The following is a 27,369-nucleotide window of genomic DNA, read 5'->3' as shown; positions in this document are numbered from 1 at the left end:
TGTTACGCGGAAGGAAACATAACTTTTATGCACATTTCCCTATTTTATTGTTCTTGAATCTTTAAACTGTTGAATTTGTCAAATAATAGATTAATTTGGAAAACCGGAGGATTCAGGTAAGACGTAATACACTATGTGTTAATAAAAAGACGATCAGATTTTTCAATTAAAATAGGCAGGTTCATTAACTTAAATCGTCATTAAACATTAAATGTATGAAATGTATTTAGTAAATTAAATGTCAGTTATCATAACATTACAGCATTTAACTTCACAGGATTTTAGTCAAAAAAGAAACGCTAGTATCAGTTTAACCTCAATTTATACACATTTCTATCGTAACTTATTTTAGACAGATCATATTAATCAACAAGAGAAATGGATTTTTCACCTGTAAGTAATAGTACTAATTTAGTAAATTACTTGGATGTAACTTACCGGGCTTAACATATTATAGTAAAAATAGGTATAAAAATAATTTACATGCATAATGAACCCTGTCTAAACGGAACCATGCGTTATCTGATGATCCGCCCACACCAGATTTCATTTGACGTCCCTTTACATCAGTTTCAATACATTTTGAACCTTACTTAACGGAACAATCCCTTCAATCAACCTTGGTAGTTAAATTCGTAAGGGATCAATGTGATAGGAATATGTCAACTTGAAAATATGCTTTTCAAGCTGGAAAGCCCCGTGCAGGTCCGGGTGTTAAAAAAATAGGCCTGCAGCAGCGCTATGCTTGTAGTAAAAGGCGACTAAATAGTGCTCAGAACCTTAGCCGGGGGATAAGGCGCTCTGTCCACAGAGCAACTGGGTTGGGTACCCCTGGCGTGTTACATCTTGGGGTTGTCAGGCTATAATACGGAAAACCTGACCGCAAACCATAGTGGTGCACCGTGTTGGGAAAGATCCCACGTTCCTCGCACGTTAAAAAACCCTACTGTGGTATTCTCCCGGAGTAGGAACCATAGGGCTCCGCCACAGGAGGCTAAATTACCCGACTCTACCCACCTCTCCCTATGTCCAGTGGCAATCAAAATTTCTCGACCCCGTTGTCCTTGTGTCCCATCCCATTTTTCATTTTATCATCATTTCATGTTCATTTTATTATCCACTTCATGTTCATCGCCAGTATATATCAGAAATAATGCTGCTCGGCCGTTAAACTCCAACAAACAAATCAAGCTGGAAAATGTGCTGAAAGGTTGATAAAGGTTAAGTTGCCATTACTTGTTAAATGAAAAATTTACTTTTAATACACATTACATAAGGGCTCTGTGCAAAAGGTCGATTTTATGTCGATTTTTGTCCAGTCATCGACTTATTAAACAGTCATTCTATCGACTACGTTACTCTAGAATTCAACTTCAAGTTGGTATTTTCAATATCAAAACTTAAATTCATATGGAAAAGATTACTTTTTACTCACGCAATATAGCAATATGGTTTCACTTTTAACTAACAAATAATATTGGAAAAAATTTAGTAACAAAACCCAAGAGACGCCCATTATCAAGAATAATACGTCGAAGTCCCCAAATCGAGTAGTTAATTTATCTCAACATTACGAATACAAGTGTTATTTTATGCATCTCATTGTTCCGACTGTATACATTAATAAACCCTCAAAAACAGTGTTTAACACTTATTTATATCCCAAATTATCTTTAATGTATTTATAGTATTTTTTTCTTGACGATGCTAGTTCAGTGAAACCGACAACGTAATATAGTTGTCATTCAATATTCGAAGTTTGTTGGGGTTTAACGTCCTAGCAGCCATATTTCAGTTATATTCAGACGATGAATAGAAATGGATGATAAAATGAAAAAAAGGATAGCACACAAGGATAAAAGGGTCGACAAACCTTGATTGCCACCAGAAATAGGGGGACGGGCAAGGTCGGGTAATTTAGCCTCCTGTGGGGGAGCGTAAAGGTTCCTACTCCTATCGAATAACACAGCAGGCAGCAGGGTTCTTTAACGTGCGAGGAACGCGACATCTTTTCCAACACGGTGCACCACTATGGTTAGTGGTCAGGTTGTCCGTATTATAGCCTGACAACTCCAGCATGTAACATGCAAGGGATACACCATTCCACCACATGGGGCACACATCCCAGTTGCTTTGTGGGCAGAGCGCCTAGCCCCCGGCTAGGTTCCTGAGCACTATATAGTCGCTTTTTACGAAACGCTTAGCGCTGCTGCAGGCCTATTCTTTTGACACCCGGACCAGCTCGGGGCAGTATTCGAAGTAGATTAGTTTTACTGATCTTCATATTCTTTCGAAAGTGTTGTTCTCTGAACATACGATGTCGAAAATAAATGAAACGAAGCATCTAACTACTGTTACACGCCTTAAATCGTCTCTTTTTTTTTCTTTTTTTTTTGCGAAGCTGTTATAGCGGTGTTTTTAACGATTTGTTGATGGAAATAACATTAGTCGTTAGAAACTGTCACCGCTGAGGCTGTAAGTATATAACCAAATATAAGACACGATAAAAAAAAATGGTAATTAGATTGAAATTGTACAAAAAGTAATATCTATTATCCTAAATTTATATATTTTGTTTGTAAGGATTTTCCAGACTGTCAAGAAAGTTCAACTGTAGATGGATGTTTGATATCCAAGATAAAACTAAACTTACAAGCTGTTGAAGACCATCAGATTGAGAGGAATGAAGTCCTTGACATTGGGTATAGATTAAGGTCATGTGAAGAGGGGCATTTTGTAGAAAGGAAAGAGAGAATCAATGAATGTCCAGACCTTGCACTATGGTAACATAATATCAGACCGGTGTAGGAGGACGAAGTTGAATATATTGATTTTTTTAAGAAAGTCGTAATTTTACATGAACGAAGATTTATTTTTCTTCATAATCTTGCAAAACTATAAGATTTAAGTATAAACAGATTATATTAAAGATACGAACCTATTAAAGATCATTACTCTGTATTACAGGTTAAATTCTTGTCAGACTGAAATCGCACTCTTCGCGCTTATAAGGTCAAAGGTTGATTTGTATTGTTTACTGTTATGATGACGTCATTCTCAACAAGTATTAATTAGTACTCCGGCTAAGAATCATCCATAATTTGAATCATGGTTGGAAAGCTTACATATGTTTTGTTTAAAATGTTGTAGTAAAAAATTTACATGTGGTTTTTCATATAACCTGTGCTTTTAAAAAATATAAATTATATAGAATGTACTGTAAAATTCAGTATTAAGGCAGATAACTCTGTAAATGACACTAAAATACAATAGAAACTGTTGGATTTTAAATGCGGATTCTCTCCTAAGAGCAGACAGGTTGGGATGAATAATTTTACAATTTATTATAAACACCAATAAAGCAACTTAATAACAATATGTAGCCTCTCTTTAGGTGTATCACATTTTACAGAATATGTATGATTCTTACAATGACTACTACTTAAGTGTCAATAATGGTTAGGAGCTGGATCGAAATAAAATGATATTTTCAAAAAGCTAAAAAGAAGAAAGACATTGAGGATTAAATTTGGTTGGATATATTAATCATTGATATACAGTTAATTGTAATTTATAGTTAACGTATGTGGTAAACCTGTGAGTTAAGGCCGTCTAACTCTTGCATTCTAACAGCTGAAAGTAGACTTGTTTTATTACAATCTAATCAAAATTAGACCTGAAAATTGTTTCATACAGTCACTGTATGTAGAATCAAACAACAGTCTACTCTACTTTCTGTTCAGATGACCTTTTCAGAATTCTCTTTTTTTTTTCTTTGAATAATGCTGTCAAAATCCTAAATGTTGAAATTTGATTGACTAATCAGGAAGGTCATCTGAACAGAAAATAGAAGGAGAGTTGTTAGGTCCTACATGCAGTGACTTTATAGAACAATAGATAGGTCTGATTTTTTTATTAGATTCGTTCCATTATATTTTTTCTAAGTGATGGAGATCGTCTGTTGGCCATTGATCAACATAGTGTGAACGAATGGAATCATTGGATTGTTCTCCAGGCTTTGAAATACATCTTCTATACAACTGAAACGAAGAAAACCGTTTCATTGGTTCGTATATAATGCTAATTCATCAGTAAATTACTCGAGTTATCAATTGGATGACAATTCTTGTCACCGAGTTTAAAAGTAAACCATTTAAAAGGCTATAATGTAAAAAAAAGTATGCGTACTTATACTTTATTTGTGACCATTACAACATATGTTTAATCCCGTTGTAAATCATATATTATACTACAACACGTGATTTTGTACAGGGCGGATCCAGTCACTTCGAAAAGGAGGGGTGCCAGCGAAAAAGAGTGGTGGACATTATTTGTCATTTATTGTCAATTTACACATGAAAATGACAAATGTTCCAATGAAAAGAGGGTGCCAACCTCTAGCACCCCGTTTCTGGATCGGATCCGCCACTCTTGTAAATTATCGTAAATTACCTTACTCGTTATTTATTATATTTAGACAATTAATAGACAGACACGCACTGGTTATGATCAGACCTACTTGATATCCATAACTCTAGAAAGAGGATGCATACCTACAGGGTTTCTTCCAAGAGGTATATTAGCAAGCTATTATCATATACAAATTAAAGAACAGTTTAACATTTAAGAGGGTGTCCAGGCAAAATGAAAACAGGTAGTGGGTTGCACACGGCAAATTTTGTTTTAAAAAATGTTTACCCATTTCATATCACAAATACTTCCTTTCTCAAAGTTCAATGTTGGTTTTGGATTTACTGCTTCCCTGGATGCGTCATTCAAAATTGTCCCAATCTTTTTTAGTGTGTTCTGTTTGGCATTCTAAATTTAATGTCCATCTCAATTTAAATCCTTTAGGAAGTAATCCAGTTTGTTTACATTCTTGTAGAAATGACAAATTACTTTCAAATCGGATCTTCTTTTCAGCCAGCTTAAAACTGTTTTCACACATGACTGTTTGTTTCCATAGTATTATCACTAATCCAAACGGATAAGATTCATATAAAGTCTAAATGTTCTATTGGAATACATAGAAACTCCAACACATGTTTCCAACGTTTCGGTGGTGTACCCACCTTTCTCTGGGAATTCAGTTATTTTAAATAGAGAGGAATATGCAAATGAATTAAAAAATGAACTGAAAGTAGAAGTAAAGGCCGATGTGACACAAAAAATGAAAACAATGTAAAAACATTAGTTGAAAAGCTTTATAAATCTCAAGTTATCACAAAAGAAATGAAGCACTATTTATTACTAAAAGCTTATAGACACATGCTGTGTGTTGACCTTGAACACAACTATAAAACTAAAAATATTTACAAACACTGTAATAAGAAACTACAAAATAGGAAGAACTTAATATTTCTTGTTGTAAAACACGGAGTTCTTTTATCCAAAATCCCTCTCGCTTCACTCTCTATAGATCGCTCCGGACCGTGTTCTGTTCCACGATGAATATTTTCATTTTGTTGAAATCATCGAGGCAGTGGTTTGGTTATCTGAAGTGTTGACTCGATGGGAGTGAAGGCTTTTTTGTTAGGTTGCTTCTGTATCCGTTCAAGCGCTTCTGAAAAGGCTGTTTAGATTCACCAACATATTAAAGGCCACAGATAGGACAGTGCAACAAATATATTACATTAGCATTCTTGCAGTGCACGTTACAAAATATTTTGTAGCGTTTCCCCGTGACTGTTGGTGAATGATGACGAGTGGTGCATTTGGTTGCAACATTTGCACCTTTGTCACCTTTTGCGACCTAACAAAAAAGCCTTCACTCCCAGTGAGTCAACACTTCAGATTACCAAACCACAGCCTCGATGATATATATTGAAATGATATTTTAGACGATTGGTGTTGTATAAATGACTTTTTAAATAGATATAGATACCGATGGTGAGTATTTTGGGTTAATTTAGCTTCAGCTTTAGCACACACGGTCACTGATGAGCTTTATAAACAGATTCATAACGGAATCACGAAGGGCCTTTAGTTTGAAAAAAAAAAAACATTCGTCATTCAAAATCTGGTAACAAAGAACTATGAAATTATCGCACTATATTTATATTTCTAAAACTAACCAGCTACATAACCATTTTCCATCGCCAACCATTCCGTGCACAATTAAATATGCCAAATGAAAAGTCATTTCTGAGATGCTTTAAATAATTAGAATTATGACCATTTGATTAATTTGAAAGAGCACCATAAGCTACCTGTAATGCCAGTTAAGTATATCTAACATTTGCACTTTACCGAAATCGAAATGCTTCATGTTGTCGATCATCGCCTGAATATAGCTGAAATATTGCTGCTCGGGCGTTAAACCCCAATAAGCAATCAATCAACCATTTTCACCAGTTGCTCAGATTCCATCTTTTAAGAAACTAGGTGTTTTATGTTGAATGGTGATGATGATAGGTCGTTCTGGGCAGCATTTTGCCGCTAATTTTTATATGCTTTCATTTCAACGATAATTGGTTTATATACATGAAGTAAACATGGCCTCATATCACTCTTGATGAAAATCTTGGATAAAAATGTTTGTTTGTTGGGTTGGGGTTTAACGTCCGAGCAGCAATATTTCAGCTATATGCAGACGATGAACATGAAATGGATGATAAAATGAACATGAAATGATGATGAAATGAAAAAAAGGATGGGACACAAGGATAACTAGGGTCGACAAATATTGATTCCCAATAGAAAAAGGGGGATGGGTAAGGTCGGGACGTTGAACCCCAACAAACAAACAAACAAACAGTTGAGCGATTCAGACCCCGTGTAGGTCCGGGTGTCAAAAGAATAGGCCTGCAGCAGCGCTAAGCTTGTCGTAAAAGGCGACTAAATAGTGCTCAGAAACCTAGCCGGGGGCTAGGCGCTCTGACCACAGAGCAACTGGGATGTGTGCCCCAGGTGGTGGAATGGGGTACCCCTGGCGTATTACATACTGGGGTTGTCAGGCTATAATACGGAAAACCTGACTGCAAACCATTGTGGTGCACCGTGTTGGGAAAGATGCCACGTTCCTCGCACGTTAAAGAACCCTGCTGTAGTATTCGATAGGAGTAGGAACCTTTGCGCTCCGCTACAGGATACTAAGTTGCCCGACCTTACCCATCCCTCCCTTTTTCTAGTGGCAATCAAAATTTGTCGACCCTACTGTCCTTGTGTCCCATCCCATTTTTCATTTCATCATCATTTCATGTTCATCGTCTGAATATAGCTGAAATATTGCTGCTCGCACGTTAAACCCCAACAATCAATCAATCATGAGCGATTCAGGCCCCTCGTGATCCTCCTGTTTCCTTACATTTAAGATCGGTAAACTTCTTAATTTGTAGATTATTCCCATATTCGATTATGTCTCTAATTACTATTCTCAAACTAATTTAAATATCTTTTAATAGGTGGGATATTAACAGAAATAAGGAGCATGATTAAAAGAATAATGTATCACCCGAACATAATTTGTGTTAAATTCAAAGATGTCATCCAATGCAAGATAAGGCATGGCTCTCGGACAAACTGCTTTCTAAGGGTAGATGATAAAGAAAAGCTCACTGTGGAACCAATATCAGAAATTGAAAAAGATTATTGTAAGTACTTTTTTCCACACCAATAAATATCGGGTATTTTAAATTGAATATCATTAACATCACTAAGATTACTAAGTAAATGCAATAGTTAATGAAAGAAAATAATTCTTCCGTTTTACAACCAAAAGTGTTGAATTACAATAAAGTGTATTCTGCATAAAATGTGCCAATTAACCACATATATTTAAGTGTATTAATCACACTGAAAACTCCGTTATATGGCTATTTATTGTCATACGAAGATGTGCATACAAAATGTCGGATTTATTAAATCAATGACCCTCTGAACTATACTTGATTGCTATTGACTATTTTACATTCGCATGCACCTTACTGTAATGGGTTGTCTGTCATAGAAAAAACAACGTTTGTTTTGTTTGTTGGGGTTTAACGTCCGAGCAGCAATATTCAGGCGATGAACATGAAGTGGATGATAAAATGAACATGAAATGATGAAATGAAAAATGGGATGGGACACAATGATAATGGAGTGGAGAAATTTTGATTGCCACTGGAAATAGGGAGAGTAGGGTAGGGTCGGGCAATTTAGAGTCCTGTGGCGGAGCCATATGGTTCCTACTCCGGGAGAATACCACAGCAGGGTTTTATAACGTGCGAAGAACGTGGCATCTTTCCCAACACGGTGCACCACTATGGTTTGCGGTCAGGTTTTCCGTATTATAGCCTGACAACCCCATTCCACCACCTGGGGCACACATCCCAGTTTCTCTGTGGACAGAGCTCCCTAGCCCCCCGGCTAAGGTTCTGAACACTATTTAGTCGCCTTTTACGGCAAGCTTAGCGCTGCTGCAGGCCTATTCTTTTGACACCCGGACCTGCACGGGTCGGAAAAACAACGACTACGGAAGAAGTGTACAGGAATTGTTTGGTTTGAGAATTGTTCAGTTTATATAAGTCAACAATATATTGAAACTGGTACAAAGATTTTTTAATCTAAACTTCGAATTCGTAATTAATTAATATATATATAGCTTAGCTGGCCGAGTGGTCTAGGGCGCTGGAGTTAGTGCAGGCGGTGTTGCCATAGATGTCACAGCGGTACGAGTTCGAGTCCCGCGGAGGGAACGACAAAAATTTGCTTCGCAAATTTGACAGTTCTAACATCGTTGGGAATTTTTCAGACCCTTCTATATATATATATATATATATATATATAATCGATTATTTACACACTCTTGTTCGAGAAAAAGAACCAATTCTATCCCATTCCACGATTAAAATAATGTTTTTTGTCATGCTAACGATTTTGTCCCCAGATTGACTTAAATTGTTCGTTTGTTGATTGATTAATTGTTGGGGTTTAACGCCCGAGCAGCTATATTCAGGCGATGAACATGAATGATGATGAAATGAAACAAGGGATAGGACACAAGGATAACAGGGTCGACAAATTTTGATTGCCACTAAAAGAAAAGGATGGATGGGTAGGGTCGGGAAATTTAGCCTCCTGTGGCGGAGCGCATAGGTTCCTACTCCGAAAGAATACCACAGCATGGTTCTTTAACCTGCGAGGAACGTGGCATCTTTCCCAACACGGTGCACCACTATGGTTTGCGGTCAGGTTTCTCGTATTATAGCCTGACAACCCCAGCATGTAACACGCCAGGGGTACCCAGTCCCAGTGCCTTTGTGGGCAGAGCGCCTAGCCCCCGACTAGGTTTCTCAGCGCTAGTCAGTCGCCTTTTATGATGATGAAATTAACATGAAATGATGAGCTGACAAATTGGATTGGGACGACTTGGAAATGGGGAGAGATGGGTAGAATCCTGTGACGGAGCGCAAAGGCTCCTACTCCGATAGAATACTACAGAAGGGTTATTCAACGTGCGAGGAACGTGGCATCTTTCCCAACACGTTGCACCACTATGGTTTGCGGTCAAGTTTACGTTTTCGGCCTGACGACCCCAGCAAGTAGAATGCCTGGGGAACTCAACCCAGTTGCTTTGTGGGCAGAGCGCCCTGACCCCCGCCTTCAACGACAAGCTCAGGGCTGCTGCGGGCCTATTCTATTGACACCCGGACCTGCACGGGGCGCACAAATAAGGAAAGACAACAATGTAGATATAAGGAAAGACAATAATATAGTTATAAAATGAAGTTAAAGTCACTTAGTTACTTATTTCTTTATAGACGAATTCGACTGTTACACATTTAACTGTCTTGAAAAGGGTGTACAAAGAACAGACGTAGACAGTATTTTCATTGGCGCTATTAGATCGTGTAAAAAAGTCCAGGACCATAGGCCTTACATTACAGCGAAGAACTGTGAAACAATAGGGCTATTGGTAAGTTTATTCTAGACGATACGAACATTATAGTCCTAAAACATTTATTTACAATTCAGTGTCAGTCTGTAAGCATCAGGCAGTGGTTGTTACACGATATGAAAGAAACACTGTTTTGTAAGCGTATTTTGACTATTCAAACAAAATAAACAAGATTTTCAGTATCATTTTGGTAAATTGAGTTATGATTTCATTTAAGTACACTTTAAAGTCAGATAAGTCTGTCAAAACCTTATTTTCGTTACATTCTTCTATTGAAATATTTCTGAACTAATCCAAAGATCCAGAGTTCAAATAGAGAAATTATCCTTGAGTAAGATTACATTGCCAGATCGGTGGGTTTTTGACCTGCATGTTGCCGATCTTTCCCATTACATGATTCTTCCAAACACTTACACTTAAGTTTTATGATTTGTTGTTGTTTTATTCGTTCGCGTTTACTTACGTGTATTTTCAGATTAACATAAATAATTTCGCCTGAGTCGTTTTAGCGAATTTTACTCAATACATTTGGCCCCGTGCAGGTCCGGGTGTTAAAAGAATCGGCCTGCAGCAGCACTAAGCTTGTCGTATAAGGCGACTAAATAGTGCTCAGAAACCTAGCCCACAGAGCAACTGGGATGTGTGCCCCTGACGTGTTACATGCTGGGGTTGTCAGGCTATAATACGGAAAACCTGACCGCAAACCATAGTGGTGCACCGTTTTGAGAAAGATGCCACGTTCCTCGCACGTTAAAGAACCCTGCTGTGGTATTCGATAGGAGTAGGAACCTTTGCGCTCCGCCACAGGCTAAATTGCCCGACCTTACCCATCCCCCCTTTTTCCAGTGGCAATCAAAGTTTGTCGACCCTATTGTCCTTGTGTCCCATCCTTTTTTTCATTTCATGTTCATTGTCTGAATATAACTGAAATATTGCTGCTCGGATGTTAAACCCCAACAAACAAACAAACAAACAAATACTCAATACATTTGTAATTCTTTGAATTCGATTTTATTTTTTTATTAAGTACTTCTCCATCTAAGAATCAGGCATTTGTATATGGTGTGACACAGTCAAAAAATATCTACATCACTGATGCTTCAGGATAAATTAAAATAGCTGTTCAGTTGTTTTGTAGATGTGTTGAATGTATTTGAGGCAAAAAAGACCAAATTGAGAAATATGATGTGCCACCAATTGTCTGATTCTTACACAGAATGGTACTTCATAAATTTGTTTGCAATGTATTCTTTCCTATTTTCTTCCAGTCATTCAAATCATTTGAGCTCGACCTGGACAAGTCTAATTTGGCGGATCCCAGATTCTTTAAATTCATCAAAACATCAAATGGAGACTACCTGTTTGAGTCGTTGATATATGAGAGTATGTTTATCTTCTTTGTACAACTTATGATCTGTGTGGCTGTTTCCGCATTATTTACTATAAACTTAATAACTAATTTTTCGCGGTTGCTTTTTTTGCGGATTCTGCAATATGAGCATATCAGCAGGTATCAGTTTTTGCAATTTCGAAAAAAAATAAGGCTAAAAATCAATTTCGTTTGTTTGCATCATGATACTTTGTTGAATTGATTTCGCCCTAGTTTGAATTATTTTTGACGGGACCCATTTGTGACTTGTGTCCCGAAGCTGTATTATTTTTGCTAGACTATTACCTGATTATATCCAATTTCACGGATACTGTTGCTGGAGCAGGACGTGATTACCCTTCCTGAGCACCTGTTGTTATTTCCGTTTTTTTTTTTTTTTTTTTTTTTTGGTTTTTTTTTGCGGGAGTTCATATTATTAGTGCATTAGGTCTTCAACTGACGTCTTGTTTTCCTTATATTCAGTTTTCATTAGTAATCTGTTTGTAGATCGTATTTGTATCTCGTGTTCACATGCATGCCATGTTTTGGGATTTTGACGTATTTCAATTATCCTACTACTGATATTTTTTTCCGATATTTGAACAATGATAATCACCTGACAAGATAAAGTATTTGAAATAAGTCTTGTTTTCTGCTACCAGCAAGATAACAATAGGGTATGTAGGGAAAGTAATTAATTGTCCAAAACATTTCGCATTGAAGTAATTAGGAAACAATCAAGATTTAAACGGTTCTTGAGCCAAAATAGCCATAAAATGTTTTGTGTAGGCACAAAAATCCTATGGTATGTAGGGAAGCAGGAAACAGACATTATTTTTTTTTGGCCTGAAAGAGAAAAAGTATAGTAGTGTTTAAGAATTTCCTTCGTGACTATTGAACAAGTTTAATACTCATAGCTTTAACTAAATTGTACTGTCCGTAAATACCTCACAGTTGTTGTACGATCATTTTCTTTTCTCCATTTAACCAAATTGAATATTACTTTTTTTAGACTATTACATTACATGGCAGGGCAGGAAACTAAAAATGGAAAAACATTCTTTCAACGAGATTTCATTACCTGCTACGTACAACAATGGATGCAAGTTTGAAATGATTCCTATGGTAAGTAACCTACGTAGAACAATTTATATGGTAGATAACGTTCGAAAACGAACTCGTTTATAGTAGATACGGTTGCAGTTTCGTACACAAACAGACCTGTAAAACTATATTATAAGATAAAATATGACGTCATTGGACTAATATATTGATAGGTTAGTATATGTGATGGTCCCCTACAATGTTGGGTTCTCTCCCCAGCATTGGCTGGAAAATTTCTAAGGTACTTATTACGCGCAAACTTTAGGAACAAAAATTGCAAAAAAAATCATTCGAAAAGGGTTAACCGATAAGTATTTCATTCCTTTAACCGCCCAGTGCAGGTCCGGGTGTCAAAAGAATAGGCCTGCAGCAGCGCTAAGCTTGACGTAAAAGGCGACTAAATAGTGCTCAGAAACCTAGGCGGGGGTTAGGCGCTCCGCCCACAGTTTTTGTTGGGATTTAACGCCTAAGCAGCAATATTTCAGCTATATTCAGGCGATGAACATGGAGTGGATGATATAATGATGATTAAATGAAAAATAGGATGGAAGACAAGGACAATGGGATCGAGAAATTTAAATTGCCACTGGAAATAGGGGGATGTGCCCCCGATGGTGGAATGGGGTACCCCTGGCGTTTACATGCTGGAGTTGTCAGGCTATAATACGGAAAACCTGACCGCAAACCATTGTGGTGCACCGTGTTGGGAAAGATGTCACGTTCCTCGCACGTTTAAGAACTCTGCTGTAGTATTCGATAGGAGTAGGAACCTTTGCGCTCCGCCACAGGAGGCTAAATTGCCCGACACTATTCATCCCTTTCTTTTTTCTTGTGGCAATCAAAAATTGTCGACCCTTTTATCCTTGTGTCCGATCCCATTTTTTTCATCATCATTTCATGTTCATTGTCTGAATATAGCTGAAATATTGCTGCTTGGACGTTAAACCCCAACAATCAATGATTCTTTTATCCAACCTCCTTACTTATTTTTGTACGTGTAATTTTTGGTTATTTCCATTTCTTTGTTGTGCTTGTCTTTATCCCTTGTTTAGTCGTTATTGTTGGATTACATGCTTTTGTTTTTCGTTCGAATCCTGGTTCCCTTGATTTCCCTTATAAAACCTTATCATAGTATTTGGTTGATTGTTGAGGTTTAACGCCCGAGCAGCAATATTTCAGCTATATTCAGGCGATGAACATGAAATAATGATGATGAAATGAAAAAAAAGGGATGGGACACAAAGATAATAGGGTCTACAAATTTTGATGGCCGCAAGATAAAAGGGAGGGATGGGTACAGTCGGACAATTTAGTTTGTTTGTTTGTTGGGGTTTAACGCGCGAGCAGCAATATTTCAGTTATATTCAGGCGATGAACATGATTGATTGATTGTTGGGGTTTAACGCCCGAGCAGCAATAATTCAGCTATATTCAGGCGATGAACATGAAGTGGATGATAAAATGAACATGAAATGATGATGAAATGAAAAATGGGATGGGACACAAGGATAATAGGGTCGAAAAATATAGATTACCACTGGAAATAGGGAGAGGTGGGTAGGATCGGGCAATTTAGCCTCATGTGGCGGAGCCCTATGGTTCCTATTCCGGGAAAATAGTATAGTAGGGTTTTTTAACGTGCGAGGAAAGTGGCATCTTTCCCAACACGGTGCACCACTATGATTTGCGGTCAGGTTTTCCGTATTATAGCCTGACAACCCCAGCATGTAATACACCAGGGGTACCCCATTCGACCACCTAGGGCACACATCCCAGCTGCTCTGTGGGCAGAGCGCCTAGCCCCGGCTAGGTTTCTGAGCACTAGTTAGTCGCCTTTTACGACAAGCTTAGCGCTGCTGCAGGACTATTCTTTTGACACCCGGACCTGCACGGGGCCATAGTATTTGGATGTTAGTCTGGGACATGATATTCTAATTTGTGGTAAAAATCAGTAATAGCTTTTTTTCAATATGTTAACACCGAAACTGATTTGTATGACCATATTCCCCATTTTTTCTTGAATCTCTAAAAATCAAGGACTAAAATATTCTTTATTAAGGAAAAAACAATTTGTTATTCCTTTTTTTTTTAACTTCCTCGCCAGAATATTAATAAGAAGAATGAAACAAAATTTTCAGAATTGACTTAATTTTAACATACTACGTATGCATGTTTAATAAGCCGCATTGTAGATATCAAAAGTACTCAGTTTTTGCCCTTTGGTTTATTGTTAGACGTGTTTTTGATTAGAACATAGGTAACCGCATTAAGATTACCTTTTTTCTCGTGTTAATGAAAGGTAGTAACAATATTACCACATTACCGAACTGATAAAATGTAGACAGTATCTATAAGGAATAGTCAAAGGGAAAGTCCTCGTAACAAATGGCATTATCCGAATAAAAAACGGAAAGGTTTTTTTTACTGTTATGTATTATTATATTTGTTTTGTTTGTTGTTGTTGGAGGTTGATGCTGTTTGTTGTTGGTGGTGGTGGTGTTTGATGCTGTTTGTTTGTCCGCTATAAATCAGACTGAGTTTTGTTGACTTCCTTTCATAAATGTAAAAATGAAATACACATGATCTTTCATCTTAATATAATATTTCTACTACTTTCAGGCTAAGGGTGCAGCAGCCTCCTGTTAAGAAGAGACTGCAAATTTACATGTTTGTATTTACAAAAAAATTTACAATATTGTTTTTGAATAAAAACGTTAATGATTATGTAAATAAATGTAAAACATGATGAAGATATCTGATTTAACTTTACTGTATATTTTGATAAACATTTATGCGTACATTTACTACTTGAATTTGAGCTGTGTAATATAAATGCGATAAAGAGCTTTATTAGTATATTGTCTTCGGTGTCCCAAACGTGCATTCCCTACCTTTTCATTCCGATTTTGATTTCAGACACATTTATACCTCCAAATTTTGATTGCCACTGGAAAAAGGGGGGGTGGGTAAGGTCGGGCAATTTAGCCTCCTGTGGCGGAGCGCAAAGGTTCCTACTTCTATCGAATACTACAGCAGGGTTCTTTAACGTGCGAGGAACGTGGCATCTTTCCCAACACGGTGCACCACTATGGTTTGCGGTCAGGTTTTCCGTATTATAGCCTGACAACCCCAGCATGTAACACGCCAGGGGTACCCCATTCCACCACCTGGGGCACACATCCCAGTTGCTCTGTGGGCAGAGCGCCTAGCCCCCGGCTAGGTTTCTGAGCACTATTTGGTCGCCTTATACGACAAGCTTAGCGCTGCTGCAGGCCTATTCTTTTAACACCCGGACCTGCACGGGGCGCGTCATAACGCATCAGAAACATTTCAAATCAGGTACAGCTTAGTAGATAATTTATTTACATAATGAAACCAAATGTAAATGTTTAATTTGACAAAACCAAGAAAATGATATGGACTTTTAATACCCAAACCTCCATGAAATAGATCTGAACAAAACAAATGCTCATTCACAGCACACAAACTGGAAATATTTTTGACTGTTCGTGACCTGAGGCCAACCAAAAATTCAGAAGACCTTTACCCTAACGGTGCTCACAGTTTTTGGTGGGGTCCGAGTTACTTTTTTGTTTTTTTCATGTTCTCTGTTGTCCCTGTATTTTTTTTTTATACTTTTTTTACATTCTTCCGATTTCTTATCGAATCATGGTTCCTTTGATTACGTTCGACGTCAGACGGTTTTCAAAGCACTAATTTGACGTGCACTTTATTTCTGCATTAAGTTGGAATTTAATATCAGTCTATTTCTCATAAGCAGCAAACGTAATTTAAATTCTGAAAGTAATTTGATTCGATTTCCGGTATTGCGTTCATTGTTTAATAGGTATTTCTTATACTCAGAAATTGAAGTAAACATATTATATCTCCATTATTCAATATTAAACCAATTGAATAATTCAACTATAATTTTGTTCACAGGTTTTTCAAACCATTAACGTATTATTCCATACGCAAAACGGTAAGCATTTGGAATCATCATTGATTTTTTCTTCAAATTAGTTCTCTAAATCGATCAGTTCCCCCTCATTTTTCTACTTTGATAGTGTGACTGGGGTTTAAGTCAGTCAATAAAAATAAATTTTATTTTAATGATACGTAGCAAAAACAAATTGTGGTTATGGGAAAGACAGAAAACAGATAAATCCAAAAAATTACAAAATCGAAAGTTGATATTACATTTTTCCAAGTCACACCTTCATCAGTGTCGATTTTTCCGTCGAACTTTTCGTCGATATCATTTAAATGAATAATATTTGTTTGTGTCTTTCTTCTTGTAAAGAATTTTACAAAGCGATTTAACACATTGGGGATCTTAGTGTCTTTGTAAGCAGAGTAAACACGAACTGTGCTTATACAAGCCATTAAAACGAGAGTGCCTAATAACAACCTTAGCATCAGATAAACACTCATTATTGAGGTACTGTTAGAATTAGTAGGTAAAAAGGAATTCACAAGGGTCCAAAAAACGGCAACCACAATGTAATTCCGTATTGGATCCTGTTGACCATATCAAAGCTGAATATAGCTGAAATATTGCTGCTCGGGCGTTAAACCCCAACAAACAAAAACAAACAAATAATAAAAGTAATAAAACCAATATGGTACCACCACTTCATGGTCTGTGACTTAATTGTTTGTTTAGTTTGTTTGTTGGGGTTTAACGTCCGAGTAGCAATATTTCAGCTATATTCAGACGATGAACATGAAATTGATGATAAAATGAACATGAATTGATGAAATGAAAAAGGGATGGGACACAAGGACAATGGGGTCGAGAAATTTTGATTGCCACTGGAAATAGGGAGAGGTGGATAGGGTCGGGCAATTTAGCCTCCTGTGGCGGAGCCCTATGGTTCCTACTCCGGGAGAATACCATGGTAGGGTTTTTTAACGTGCGAGGAACGTGGCATCTTTCCCAACTATGGTTTAGGGTCAGGTTTTCCGTAGTATAGCCTGACAATCCCAGCATGTAACACACCAGGGGTACCCCATTGCACCACCTGGGGCACACATCCCAGATGCACTGTGGGCAGAGCGCCCTAGCCCCCGGCTAGGGTTCTGAGCACTATTTAGTCGCTTTTTACGACAAGTTTAGCGCTGCTGCAGGCCTATTCTTTTAACACCCGGACCTGCACGGGGCTTCTGTGACTTAATACATTGTAATAAGAAACAAGAGTATAAAAATAAGTTCTCGACCAACTTTGTGGTCAGCGACAATAACATTACAGAAGAAACCGTGCAAAAACAATTCACCGACACTTCGTAGTATACGAATAAAGTTCATACTGTCAACAGGAACATTTTCGAAGTGTTTAGGTAAAAACCAACTTTTACTCATATCAAAGTTCCAAAATCAAAAGATACAATGTAATCAATTGTTTGATTGTTTACAAAGAGATAATTGTAAAACAGGAAGTGATATTGTCAAGCTAGACAATATCGACTAAAATTGTTCGGAAATGGATTGAAATGTGATCAATTGCTTAACCCTCTGATTTACGGTTCCAAAGTTAAAGTAACCAACTAAAAATGGTTACTTGAAGTCACAAAACCGTGTAACCAGAAAAACTACAAATCTTTCCGAAACATTGCTAAGTAAGTTCTCCATGCATTCAGATTTTTAGCTTTCAAACTGACACATCTGCTCTTGATCGACAAATGATCTCATCGCACAAGGGCCCCGTGCAGGTCCGGGTGTTAAAAGAATAGGCCTGCAGCGGGGCTAAGCTTGTCGTAAAAGGCGACTAAATAGTGCTCAGAACCCTAGCCGGGGACCCCAACAAACAAACAAACAAACATCGCACAAGGTGAATATTCCAAACAATAATCCATATGATGTTTGTTTATTAGGGTTTAACGTCCGAGCAGCAATATTTCAGCTATATTCAGATGATGAACATGAAATTGATGATAAAATAAACATGAAATATGATGAAATGAAAATAGGGTGGGACACAAGGACAATGGGGTCGACAAATTTTGATTGCCACTGGAAATAGGGAGAGGTGGGTAGGGTCGGGCAATTTAGCCTCCTGTGGCAGAGCCCTATGGTTCCTACTCCAGGAGATTACCACAGTAAGGTTCTTCAACGTGCGAGGAACGTGGATTTTTCCCAACACGGTGCTCCACTATGGTTTGCGGTCAGGTTTTCCGTATAATAGCCTGACAACCCCAACATGTAACACGCCAGGGGTACCCCATTCCACCACCTGGGGCACGCATCTCAGTAGTCTGTGGGCAGAGCGCCCTAGCCCCCGGCTAGGGTTCTGAGCACTATTTAGTCGCCTTTACGACAAGCTTAGCGATGCTACAGATCTATTCTTTTAAAACCCGGACCTGCACGGGGCCAAATCATATGGAAAGAGTGTTGAAAATGAAGTAAAAAATGAAATATCTATCCGTGATTAAACATTAGCCAAGATAAATGTTCAGAAACAGAGCATAAGCGGCATGTTTCTCATTTTGATGAGAAAACATAGTAATGACACGAATGCACGAAATAAAAAAAAAAGTTGGATTCCGATGATTATCGAATCGACGACTTCATTATAGGAAATATAAAGTAAAAACAATAAATAAATCAAATCTACAATGGAATCGGATAATTTTAACTTATACCGAATGAAGGTTGACATCTCAAAATAGAACGTCTTTTGATTTGGACGATTTTAGGGATTTGTCTATTATATGAGATAGTTATTCATTTCGACAACTTAAAAACAATTTTACACAACTATATATTCAAGCACAATTCTTTAAGTACCCAGTATAGTTTCGTCACTATACCTGGTACAAAAAAAGAAAGAAAAATGATAGCAAACAAAATATGTTCTTATAAATATTATTAGCACTCTATACCAATCAGCCCCGTGCAGGTCCAGGTGTTAAATGAATAGGCCTGCAGCAGCGCTAAGCTTGTCGTAAAAGGCGACTAAATAGTGCTCAGAACCCTAGCCGGTGGCTAGGGCGCTCTGCCCACAGAGCAACTGGGATGTGTGCCCCAGGTGATGGAATGGGGTACCCCTGGCGTGTTAAATGCTGGGGTTGTCAGGCTATAATACGGAAAACCTGACCGCAAACCATAGTGGTGCACCGTGTTGGGAAAGATGCAACTTTCCTCGCACGTTAAAGAACCCTACTGTGGTATTCTCCCGGAGTAGGAACCATAGGGCTCCGGCACAGGAGGCTAAATTGCCCGACCCTACCCACCTCTCCCCATTTCCAGTGGTAATCAAAATTTGTCGACCCCCATTGTCATTGTGTCCCATCCCTTTTTAATTTCATCATCATTTCATTTTCATTTTATCGTCAATTTCATGTTCATCGTCTGAATATAGCTGAAATATTGCTGCTCGGACGTTACACCCCAAACAAACAAACTATACCAATCAGATTTTCAGTTCATAATCCTATAACCAGAAAATACCTCAAAGAAAATTAAGTTTCGCAATAGATTCATCGATTGATGGGGTTTAACGTCCGAGCAGCAATATTTCATCTATATTCAGATAATGAACATGAGATGGATGATATAAAATGATGATGAAATAAAAAAGGGGGGCTGAGACACAAGACAATAGGGTCGATAAATTTAGAAAAAGGGAGGGCAATTTAGCCTCCTGTGGCGGAGCGCGAAGGTTCCTACTCCTATCGAATATCACAGCAGGGTACTTTAACGTGCGAGGAACGTGGCATCTTTCCCAACACGTGCACCACTATGGTTTGCGCTCAGGTGTTCCCTATTATAGCCTGACAACACGCCAGGAATACCCAATTCCACCATCTGGGGCACACATCCCAGTTGCTCTGTGGGCAGAGCTCCTAGCCCTCGGCTAGATTTCTGAGCACTATTTAGTCCCATTTCCGACAAGCTTAGCGCTGCTGCAGGCCTATTCTTTTGACACCCGAACCTGCACGGGTCCCCCCAGCCATGAAAAGAATACTTAAATATGAACTAAAATTTTTAGCACATAATCCATGTAAAAAAGACATGTTGGGTACTATTGTTTTGATTGTCGATTTATTCAACATAACTTCTCATTTCAGGAGAGTTTTTTTTCGAGTTTTCATAAAATTGGGAATTTTCGGATTTCAATATATTCTTCGTGTTCGCCCTTAATGGGCAATTTTTCCAAGTACCCTATTTCAAACAAGCTTCTGTATATTCAAACATATTTATGTAGCATATTACCTTTCTACTGAGCCAAGGCAATGCACAGTTAAATGTATTCCAGGCCATTTGGGCGAAAGAATGGTACCCACAAAAGTCTGCCCCGATGTGAAAGAAAATGATCGTTTATAGCATACACGAACTGTACGCAATGTCTGTCTGGTATTTATTATGAAAATCTTCTTGTATCAATCACATTGTCTAGCAAAATTGTCCCGAAGACAACAAAAAAACACATTGTCATATGGAAACTGAAAAATACGCTATATTCAGATGATGAAGATGAAAAGGATGATAAAATGAACATGACATGATGATGGAATTAAAAAGGGATGAGACACAATGACAATGGGCGTCGACAAATTTAATTGCCACTGGAAATGGGGAGAGGTGGGTAGGGTCGGGCAATTTAGCCTCCTGTGGCGGAATGAAAAAAGGGATGGGACACAAGGATAATAGGGTCGACAAACTTCGATTGACACGAGAAAAAGGGAGGGATGGGTAAGGTCGGGCAATTTAGCCTCCTGTGGCGGAGCGCAAAGGTTCCTACTCCTATTAAATACCACAGCAGGGTTCTTTAACGTGCGAGTAACTTGACATCTTTCCCAACACGGTGCACCACTATGGTTTACGGTCAGGTTTTCGGTATTATAGCCTGACAACCCCAGCATGTAACACGCCAGGGGTACCCCATTCCACCACCCGGGGAACATAACCCAGTTGCTCTGTGGGTAGAGCTCCCTAGCCCCCGGCTAGGTTTCTGAGCACTATTTAGTCGCCTTTTACGACAAGCTTAGCGCTGCTGCAGGCCTATTCTTTTGACACCCGGACCTGCACGGGGCGGCCGGGTGGTTTAGGGCCCTGGACTTTGTGCATGCTGAGGTACCAGAGATGTCACAGCGGTACGAGTTCGAGTCTCGTGGAGGGTACGACCAAACATATGCTTTGCAAATTATACAGTTCTAACATTTACAGTAAAATGATTGTTATTTCTGTTTTTTGTACATTATAATGTCATAATTAAGACTATATGTAAGTATTATAGAGACATGTCACGAATCACATTTTTACAAATGTAGTCAACACTAAGTCGCCTTGGGAATTAAATTCAACATGTTTACGTTTATCATGGCAAAATTCAAAGAGTGTAAAAAGAACTGCAGAAAAAAATCTTAATACGTATTATGTTTTTCTTGAGATAAACTGATCAGTATATTATATCTCATCTTGTTAAACAAAAATGTAGGGACTTATTGAAAAATAAATTTTCAACCAAAATAAAAATTCATCAAGAAAATAAGAAGTAGTTGCACCTCGTAACTAACAAACAATTTCAGTTTTATTGTCTAAATACTCAAGAGTTATGCTTCTTACTGCTTATCGGTTTAGTTATTGAACTTCATTGCAAATAATGTATAAACTCTCAATATCATACGAATCGAGTAGATGCCATCGGAGGCTTAAAGCTGTAAAATCATACAGTGAAACCTGTCTAAAGCGAACCTCTTTTGGATTGTAAAATTTGTTCAGTTTAAACAGGCGTTCGAATACCACAAGTAAAAATACATTTAGACTGATACGAATGAAATTCAAAAAATCTGGTTTAGATAGGTTTTCGGTTTATTCAGGGTCCAGTTTCGACAAGTTTCCTTGCACATTGATATTGTGATATAATTAGATTTTAATGAGAGGTGTCTGTGGAAAAACTTTATCTGAGGTTATGGGGGCATTGTGATACGGAAAAAATAAAACGAATATATTTTGGCCTTCTTAATATAAGCATAAACATTGAATTTGAGTTTGCTTTAAAAATGTATTTTGAAATGATTATTGAAATGTTTTTTTTTTCTTCCTTTAAGGATTAACTGAAATTTCCCTATATTGAGTGAATACTATGAAGATGCACGTGTTTTTTTTTTTTTGGTTTTTGTTTTTTGTTTTGTTTTTGTTTGTTTGTGTTTTTTTTTTTCATCTTTCGGTAAGCAGAATCGTAGTCATAAAGTTTATATTTTTCAAATTTTGGATCTTAATTTAATTGATCAACGGCCCCGTGCAGGTCCGGGTCTTAAAAGAATAGGCCTGCAGCAGCGCTAAGCTTGTCGTAAAAGGCGACTAAATAGTGCTCAGAAACCTAGCCGGGGGCTAGGCGCTCTGCCCACAGAGCAACTGGGATGTCTGCCCCAGGTAGTGGAATAGGGTACCCCTGGCGTGTGACATGCTGGGGTTGTCAGGCTATAATACGGAAAACCTGACCGCAAACCATAGTGGTGCACCGTGTTGGGAAAGATGCCACGATCCTCGCACGTTAAAGAACCCTGCTGTGGTATTCGATAGGAGTAGGAACCTTTGCGCTCCGCCACAAGAGGCTAAATTGCCCGACCTTACCCATCCCCCTTTTTCCAGTGGCAATCAACATTTTTCGACCCTATTATCCTTGTGACCCATCCTTTTTTTTCATTTCATGTTCATTTTATCATCCATTTCATGTTCATCGTCTGAATATAGCTGAAATATTGCTGCTCGGACGTTAAACCCCAACAAACAAACAAACAAACAATTGATCAACGGTCGATGTGTGGTATTTGTAAAGTTGCTCCAAGAATATCAGTATTAAGGTTTAAACCAAAACCATATGGGAAAACAACAGTGAAACCTGGCTAAACCAAACCACTTTTTGACTTTAAGATTGGGTTGGTTTAGACAGGTGTTTGGTTTATTGATTTTCTAAATATATTTTAACTGATGTACATTTAAATATTATCTGGATTAGAGAGGTTTTTGCTTTATTTACGTTCCGATTTACACAGGTTAGAACCGATAGAGTATATCAAACGCATGCGCAGTGGCGGATCCAAAATTGTGTTCTGCGGTCGGATCTCTCCACCTTTTTGTTGGAAACTTTCATAAATTCGTGCAAAATTTCGCCAGGACCTTTTTGGAACTACCTCTTCAAAATTTCCGGATCTTCCCCTGAATGGGTAAAGCCTTACATATTGACATATATAAATTGGTATTGGTTTTGTATGTATTTTAAAGGGTACTTATAAAAGTTAATTGCCCCGTGCGGGTCCAGGTGTCAAAAGAATAGCCCGCAGCATCGCTAAGTTTGTCGTAAAAGGCTACTAAGTAGTGCTCAGAACCCTTGCCGGAGGCTAGGGCGCTTTGCCCACAGAGCAACTGGGTTGTGTGTCCCAAATGGTGAAATGAGATACCCCTGGCGTGTTACATGCTGGGTTGGTCAGGCTATATTACGGAAAACATTATTGCAAACCAAATTGGTGCAACGTGGACCCTGCTGTGGTATTCGACCTTTGTGCTCCGCCACAGAAGGCTAAATTGCCCGACCCTATCCATCCCTCCCTATTTCTAGTGGCAAAATTTGTCAACCCTATTACCCTAGTGTCCCATCCCATTTTTCATTTCATCATCACTTCATGTTCACTTTATCATCCAAATCATGTCCATCGCCTGAATATAGCTGAAATATTGCTGCTCTGACGTTAAACCCCAACAATCAATCATATAAAAGTTAATTAAAATGTCTTTTAGGTATATTAATGAATTCATTATTAGTATTTATTAAAGTCATTAAAACAATGATAAAAAACTTGTAAGTCCAGCCCATATGTATTGTTATCGCCATCACACGAAACCCTTTAACATCATACGCGATAAATTGCAATCAAATCTGTATGCATTATTTCATGAAGAAAACGTATTGTAATTCTGCGTACGCCTTTTTCTAATTATTTTTCATTTCTGTAAATTGGGAAACATATGAAGTGTCAACGACCAATTACAACCGGTAGATTTTTGGCATTTTCGCTACTTAATGACACCTTGCAGATTGAAAATAAACGACCTAAAATCAATCATCTAGCAGAACCCGAACGTTATTGACAATAAAGGGTTTACAATGACGAAATATTTGGCTTTTCAGCTAAATATATCAAATTACTTGTGCCCTTAATGGTAACTGCTCTATCGCCCTTTTTATAGCTGAATTAACTGTTTTTATTGTGTGCAGATCTGAATGTCTTGCAAATGACTAACAATAAAGTTGATTTATATGGTATAAATTGATCAAAGCTATGCAGATTGATCATTATGTTTTCGTTAGTCTTTTTTATTCACTTTGTTGTTTTCATTTACCGTCCTTTATAAACCAGTAACACGAGCTACAACGCAATTAAATGGTTAGAATGATGGCTTTTGAGCCCAACTCCGGATATTTGAAAGGAAATGTACGACCTGGTAATTTACTAGAATCCATTATACCATGTCAGATGAAACACTTCGGCAAACAAAACTTGAAAAGTGAACACGATGGTAATAGACTTGTCAGTACTTCAGACGGCTTGTGATTGGCTCTTATGGCTATTTCTATTGCTAATATGAAGGGTGTTGTAGCTTTGGTTTCGAATGGATACGACAAAAAAAACACAAGAGCTCCTAATCCATATGAACATTTATTTTAGATGTTTGGACTCCTCTGTCTTTACATGAGTACTATATGCGGAAGGTTTTTTTTTTTTTGTTTGTTTGTTTGTTTGTTTGTTATGTTTTGTTTTTTATTATTAGTTTGTTTTGTTTTTTTAGTTTTTCAATTTATTTCCCTTTCTCCCATCTCTGTACAAAATATATAGTATATAATTTTATATACGATTTATTCAAATACCTATCCATAAAAAAATCAGACGTCAGTAATGGAGGTAAGTAATTTGTGGTGCTGAACAAATTTGTGTAACCAATATTTTTTATGTACGCTAACTATAGATCCTACATACAGTTTTTTTACTTTGGAGAAAAGACACTTAAATGAATCAAATCAAGAACGCGAACTCTGAAAAAGTGCCAATTTCAAATATGATTTTTTTATATCAAAAGTGCAACAACCTTATACAACCTATCACCAGTTTTTTTGGTCTGTAACTATTTCTGAATTGAAAATATAAAAAGTTAAAACGGTGTGTTTTTGAAATTCACGAATCACCTCCTGTCTGACTTCAACGAAAACTGCTACCTAAAGCCTTACATATGTCTGATACACATTTCGTACTGTCTTCAATAGAACGATCTGCGAATGCTTTTCATTGCAGTTAAACATTAGTACTGGGTAGATTCTTTGAAGTCTGTTTTATTTCTTCACTCTTAAAATGTAGTGTTCTGATTTGTTTTTTGTGCAACTAAGCATTTTTAACAGAATTTTCTTCCTCATATTAGACATGGAACTGATAACATTCATGAATCAATGCAGCTATTATCATCCATTTGATCAAGTTTCAAACGAATCTGTCCTGTGAAATCAGATGCATTCGAATCAGATAGCCGTGGAACAGTTCATGTAAAGATCCTTGTTATTTTAACATTATGACTGTAACTAAATTGGATGACTAGTTACAAAGAATAACTTAATTAATACTTGAAGATTATTTGAATATTATCATCAGCAGGTGTGAATATCTGATGGGTCACCTGCCAAGGGTGAGACCTAAGCTGGAAAGAAAACACTACTGTCTAATTATATGAAATACCCTCTTGAAATTTGGCTAGTTTCAAACGTTCAGAAGTTCGTATCGCCAAGTTGATCAACACTATATTACGTATACTTACCAGATATAAAAGATACGATTGTAAGATACGGAAGTTGCCTTGATCATAATTTGGAACATTTCAGAAAAACTACAAACTATGTGTCCTCGTTTTTAGTAGCTTACGAGGATTCATTCCAGATCTTTGTGCAATGTATACCATTTTAGAGGAACTAAAACAGAAACAAATCTAACGAATACACCAACAGAAAGTAAGACAATCCAAAGAAAATGATATCATAAAAAAATACACGTTATATTTAGTTATCTCCCCTTACCGTCCGTTTGTTTGCTTTGTTAACAGTTCCTTTTTTGCACCTTATACTGTTGCTTATTTTTTGCAAAATGCAGGTGAGATGCGGATCAAAATATTTTGAAAAGAGGAGATCCCAGACTGTTGTTTGTACATTTTTTTCAAAATTTCGCACGAAATGAACAAAATTTTCCACCAAAAAATCCCCCTTGATCCGCCACTGCAGACCGGGGTTGCAGGTTGTATGTAAGTTACCTGTAACGGGAAATGAGACTTCTGATTTCAACAAAAAATAATCACCAAGCTTCGCATTATCGTGACTCTAATTGAAACTGATAGAATGTACTGTGACGATCCTATATAATGGACGTGTATTATTAGTTTTGTTAATCGAATATAATGATAGAGTGTACATTAGGCTCGATAGAAAAGGAAGCACCACAGTACCCCTGCTGCGCATGTCAGGCTATGTTGAATGCGATGTTCCATCATTTATGAAAAATGGCTGTGCGACTGAAATGCTTCTCCGCGGGTTTTAACGATATTCCTCTGTTGTCCGCTGGTATAACCATGGTTTCACGTGTATTTTCGTCGTCATCTAAGCAATAATACCAGAATTTTATAAACGTAATTACGTCTGTCTTCATTATCACTCTAAAGGTAATTAATAATACTATACTTTAGTAAATGAAGAGAAAGCAAATTATTTTTAAATTGTCATGACTACATTTGCTTAACTTGCGACAGAAATTTCTATCGACGGTAAGTTGCGATTAATAAGAGAAAATTTAATTTTAAAATTTAACTTATTTTGACAATGGTCTTTCCAGTGTACAACCGATTCAAGAGGAGGATAGATTGTTTGTTTGGGGTTTAACGCCCGAGCAGTAATATTTCAGCTATATTCAGGCGATGAACATGAAGTGGATGATAAAATGAACATGAAATGATGAAATGAAAAATGGGATGGGACACAAG

General features: G+C 37.5%; 1 protein-coding gene across 3 annotated transcripts; it reads left to right on the top strand.

Annotated features, from left to right (window-relative positions):
- On the top strand, positions 1-27,310 carry LOC148626068 (uncharacterized). Of its 3 annotated transcripts, none has more exons than XM_088569690.1 (11): positions 1-116; positions 353-393; positions 2,584-2,783; positions 3,946-4,066; positions 4,478-4,574; positions 5,875-5,889; positions 7,404-7,592; positions 9,744-9,898; positions 11,149-11,263; positions 12,262-12,374; positions 25,771-27,310. In XM_088569690.1, the coding sequence occupies exons 2-11, from the start codon at positions 379-381 to the stop codon at positions 25,780-25,782; spliced, it is 1,032 nt and encodes a 343-aa protein (XP_088425816.1). In that variant the 5' UTR covers positions 1-116; positions 353-378; the 3' UTR covers positions 25,783-27,310. The 3 variants fall into 3 exon arrangements, with proteins under 3 accessions (XP_088425816.1, XP_088425814.1, XP_088425815.1); XM_088569688.1 differs by lacking the exon at positions 25,771-27,310 and adding an exon at positions 14,973-15,270; XM_088569689.1 differs by lacking the exons at positions 5,875-5,889; positions 25,771-27,310 and adding an exon at positions 14,973-15,267.
- The last annotated feature ends 59 nt before the right edge of the window (positions 27,311-27,369 follow it).

This window comes from Perna viridis, chromosome 2, assembly GCF_037379345.1.
Source record: "Perna viridis isolate PV_CMFRI_1.1 ecotype Kerala chromosome 2, ASM3737934v1, whole genome shotgun sequence".
NCBI classification, from domain to species: Eukaryota; Metazoa; Mollusca; class Bivalvia; order Mytilida; family Mytilidae; genus Perna; species Perna viridis.
This window is presented reverse-complemented; position numbering and strand designations above follow the sequence as displayed.